At 32.8% G+C, this 5,000-nt stretch overlaps 1 protein-coding gene across 6 annotated transcripts in view; it reads right to left on the bottom strand.

Annotated features, from left to right (window-relative positions):
- LOC136853499 (probable G-protein coupled receptor B0563.6) overlaps window positions 1–5,000 on the bottom strand; it is a 658,658-nt gene that overhangs the window by 26,578 nt on the left and 627,080 nt on the right. For all 6 annotated transcript variants that reach the window (XM_067129160.1, XM_067129155.1, XM_067129156.1 and 3 more), the window contains one exon: window positions 3,612–3,758. In XM_067129160.1, the coding sequence (XP_066985261.1) occupies window positions 3,612–3,758 (147 nt within the window). The remainder of the gene's footprint in view (window positions 1–3,611; window positions 3,759–5,000) is intronic.

Genomic DNA, 5,000 nt, shown 5'->3' with positions numbered 1-5,000 from the left:
CGATAAATAATTCTTTTCGTCTTTCTATTCTTTTATGTCTCTAGGAAAGATCTTTTTCGCCTTTTGGTACTAGTAATATTTTTCATAGCTTAATAGTGTGACTTTCATAAATCAATGTTATACCCTTTGAGAAGATAAACAAATTGACTGATTTATGGTTACTAAAACTGGCGTCATAAGATAAAACAAATTAATATTGACCTCTTGAACAAAACGTAATGGAAAAACTAAATACAAGGTAACGCCAATAGCTTATTGTTACTTTGAATAAAAGCCTTCAGAAAAATTAACTACAAGGTAACACAAGCCGCTCAGTGTGATTTTTTAATAAAAGCCTTGAGAAAACTAAATACTAAGGAACACCAAAACTTTAGTGTGACTTTTCTTAAAAAAAAAGCTAAATACCAGGTAACGACAATAACTTATTGTGACTTTTAATAAAAACCTTAAAAAAAATACAAAGCAACACCAATAGCTTACTGGGACGTTTAATAAAAGCCAATAGCTGATTGTGACTTTGAATAAAAGCCTTAAGAAAAACTAAATACTAAGGAACACCAACACCTTAGTGTGACTTTTCTTAAAACCCTCAAGAAAAATTAAATACTAAGTAATACCAATCCCTCAGTGTGACTTTTCTTAAAAGCCTTAAGAAAAACTACATCCAAGGCAACACCAATAGCTTATTGTGACTCTTAATAAAAGCCTTAAGAGAAACTAATACAAGGTGACACCAATAGCTTATTGTGACTTTTAATAAAAGTCTTAAGAAAAAATACTTACAAAGTAACACCAATGCTTTAGTGTGACTTTTCTTAAAAGTCTTAAGAAAAACTAAATACAAGGTAACACCAAGAGCTTATTGTGACTTTTAATATAAGCCTTAAGAAAAACTAAATAATAAATAACACCAATGCCTTAGTGTGACTTTTCATAAAAGCCTTAAGAAAACCTAATAATAAGTAAGACCAATACCTTAGTATGACTTTTCTTAAAAGCCTTAAGAAAAACTAAATAATAAGTAACACCAATAGCTTATTGTGACTTTTCTTACACGCCTTAACTAAATACAAGGTAACACCAATAGTTTATTGTGACTTTTAATAAAAGCCTTAAAATATTGACCCGAAAATTGGCTGAATACCGGGAAGAATATTTCTGCTCCCAGATGACAGATTGTGCAGAAATATTTTTAATAAGTACCTGAAGTAAAATGAGAGAGAGAGAGAGAGAGAGAGAGAGAGAGAGAGAGAGAGAGAGAGAGAGAGAGAGGGGAGGCTGTTAAACTGAAAATGGAGGTGTTACGTCAGTTAAAAAAGGATATTTATATTTTTATTCTTTGTGTGTGTGTGTGTGTGAGAGAGAGAGAGAGAGAGAGAGAGAGAGAGAGAGAGAGAGAGAGAGAGAGAGAGAGAGAGAGAGAGAGGTGATAGGTCAGAGCGGATTAATGAAAGGAAAAGAGAGGTATTATGTCTGGTAAATAGAAGGAAAATTATATTTTTCCTTATAAGTGTGAACTGCGTTAGTTGTAAACCTGACATTTTTATGAGACAATAGGAAATGGTAAAAGTGTTGAAACAAGATAAGGGGAAAGGACCCAAATCAATTATCGGGGAATCGAACACATAGATGTCAATAAAGACAGAGGTAGTGAGAGAGAGAGAGAGAGAGAGAGAGAGAGAGAGAGAGAGAGAGAGAGAGAGAGAGAGAGAGAGAGAATAAACAATATTCAATATAACACAGCGTACGGTAATTAGGTATTGAGAGAGAGAGAGAAAGAGAGAGAGAGAGAGAGAGAGAGAGAGAGAGAGAGAGAGAGAGAGAGAGAGAGGTCAATAAAAGCATTCTATAGATAACTGGGTATTGAGAGAGAGAGAGAGAGAGAGAGAGAGAGAGAGAGAGAGAGAGAGAGAGAGAGAGAGAGAGAGAGAGAGACAGTCAATACAAAACACTCTATAGATAACTGGGTATTGAGAGAGAGAGAGAGAGAGAGAGAGAGAGAGAGAGAGAGAGAGAGAGATAGGGTCAATAAAAAACATTCTATACAATCAGACAGCTGGGTATTGAGAGAGAGAGAGAGAGAGAGAGAGAGGGTCAATAAAAAACACTCTATAGGGGTATTGAGAGACAGAGAGAGAGAGAGAGAGAGAGAGAGAGAGAGAGAGAGAGAGAGAGAGAGAGAGAGAGAGAGGGGGGTCAATAAAAAACATTCTATAGTATCAGATAACTGGGTATTGAGAGAGAGAGAGAGAGAGAGAGAGAGAGAGAGAGAGAGAGAGAGAGAGAGCCAAGTGAAGCAACACTGTAGATGGCAGGAAATCTGTAGATCAGAGAAAGTCTCACGCGCCTCCCTCTGTCTGGATACTGTATCATTCCAGGCCCCTGGAAACAGCGTAAGTGGAAACCCGCTACAGAAAAAAAACATGGAAAAAAAGTCGCAGGGTTAAACGTCCGGGAGGAGAGACATTTCGGGAGGGAGAAAAGGGAAGGAGGAAAAAGATAACAGAGAACGATGCTTTAACTTAAGGAAAAGACTTTTACAAGTTTTTTTTTTTTTATCTCCTTTTATTCCATTTTATTCCATTCTGAATAAATTCATTAATAACTATGGGAGTGAAATTTTATGAAGTTATTTCTCATACTGAACTGAATAATCATTAAAAAAATATGATTACATTTATAATAAATTCAATGATAACTGAATAAATCATTCACGATTAGTAGAACAAAATTTTATGAAGATATTCTTATGAAGATATTTCTCATATTAAATCGAATAAATCATTAAAAAAATAAATATGAAACGACGCTTTCATGATCAGTAGAATAAAATTCTATGACGATATTTCCCTTATAAAATCGAATAAATTATTCAAAAAAATGATACATGAATAGATGCTTTTATGATTAATGAAAATATAATACATGAATGTAGAACTCTACGAATGATTGATGAGTTTGTCAAGACGAGGAAATAATATAAAAAAAAAAAAAACAATCTATTATGTTGACCCGTTTTTTTTTAAGAAACTACAGAAGACGTGATATGGGTGAAAAGAATATTTTTTTTTCGGTTAACAGCTCTTGTAGAAAGTTTTAATGATATACTTCTAAAATAGTTTTTAAGAAGAATATTTCACGAAAGTGTTAGTTAATTAAAACCTAGAAACAGCTGAATATTCAGTTACCAGAAAAATTGGTTCTTAATTAAACTAAAATGAATACTTTACAGTATTTTCTGAAAGCAAAACAACAGTAAAAGCAAATAAAAAGAGAAACAGCGCAAAAAAACAACTACAATAAATAACTCTTATATACAGAAAATCAGAGTATTCCCCTATAAGCAAATGAAAACTTGTAAATATAGCAGATCAAATTATTCCCCTAAATTGGATACCTTACAGTTTGTTCTGAAAGCCTAAACAATAGTACAACAAATAAACAGAGAAACAGCACGAAAAACAACAATAAATAACTTTTATATATAGCAAATCAGAGTATTCTCCTATAAGCAAATGAATACTTTTAAATATAGCAGATCAAATGATTCTGCTGCAAGCAACAATGCAGCAATTGTGTACATATGAAAGCAGCCATCGAATATGACTTACCAATACAGGAATTCCCGAAGTACAGAACGACGTGGGCGTGGAAGAAGGCGTTGCTGTAGGTATACCAGAGTCCCGTGTCGTGCACCAGGATTCTGTAGGTGAAGGGGATGGCACACAGAAGGGCGAAGAGAGAGGCCGCTGCATAACCTGTAGGGGAAAAAGAAAAGTGATAGGAACTATAATAGAGAGAAAGAAATATACTGTATGTATATATATATATATATATATATATATATATATATATATATATATATATATATATATGTGTGTGTGTATATATATATATATATATATATATATATATATATATATATATATATATATATATATGTATATATATATATAAAACTATATTAGAGAGAAAGAAATATACTGTGTATATATATATATATATATATATATATATATATATATATATATATATATATATATATATATATATATATATATATATATATATATATATATATATATATATATATATATATATATATATATATATATATATATATATATATATATATATATATATATATATGTGTGTGTGTGTGTGTGTGTGTGTGTGTGTGTGTGTGTGAGTGTGCGTTTTACAGTAAGACTGTGAAACAAAGGATTTCACGAAATCCCTGAAATTTTCAGGGAATTCGTGAAATCACTAATTGAACATTTGATCCTAGGGTGGTACTAAACACGGTGAAACAATGATTCATCTACACTGTTTCGCCGTGTTTAGTACTAGCCCCTCGGGGATCATATGTGATCACATGCACTTAGGGACATTTGATCACCGGGGGCTAGTACTAAACATAGCGAGTGTTTAGTAATAGCCCCTCGGGATCAAATGTGTTTCACAGTGAGTAGTACTAGCGCCTCGGTGATCAAATGTGATCAAATGCACTTAGGGACATTTGATCCCCAAGGGGCTAATACTACACACATGAAACATTTGATCCCCAGGCAGCTAGTACTAAACACGGCGAAACAGTGTAGATGAATCACTGTTTCGCCGTGTTTAGTACTAGGCCCTCGGTGATCAAATGTTCCTAGGCCCTCGGTGATCAAATGTTCCTAAGTGAATTGGTGATTTCACTAATTCCTGAAAATTTCAGGATTTCGTAAAATTCCTGGCTTCACAGTCTTACCGTAACACACACACACACATATATATATATATATATATATATATATATATATATATATATATATATATATATATATATATATATATATACATAAAAATTATAAAGGGCTAACTGATATAATACATCTGGACAACAGAAAGGCTACCCAAGTCAATTCTACCCCTACCATTCCGACTGCACGTATAACAAAATTGGTATTTGTTAAGGCAACTCTGTTGTCAAGCAAAATCCATCTTTATACAAGAGC

The sequence above is a fragment of the Macrobrachium rosenbergii genome, chromosome 27, assembly GCF_040412425.1.
Source record: "Macrobrachium rosenbergii isolate ZJJX-2024 chromosome 27, ASM4041242v1, whole genome shotgun sequence".
NCBI lineage: Eukaryota > Metazoa > Arthropoda > Malacostraca > Decapoda > Palaemonidae > Macrobrachium > Macrobrachium rosenbergii.
The sequence above is the reverse complement of the archived record's forward strand: the minus strand, read 5'-3'. Positions and strand labels throughout refer to the sequence as shown.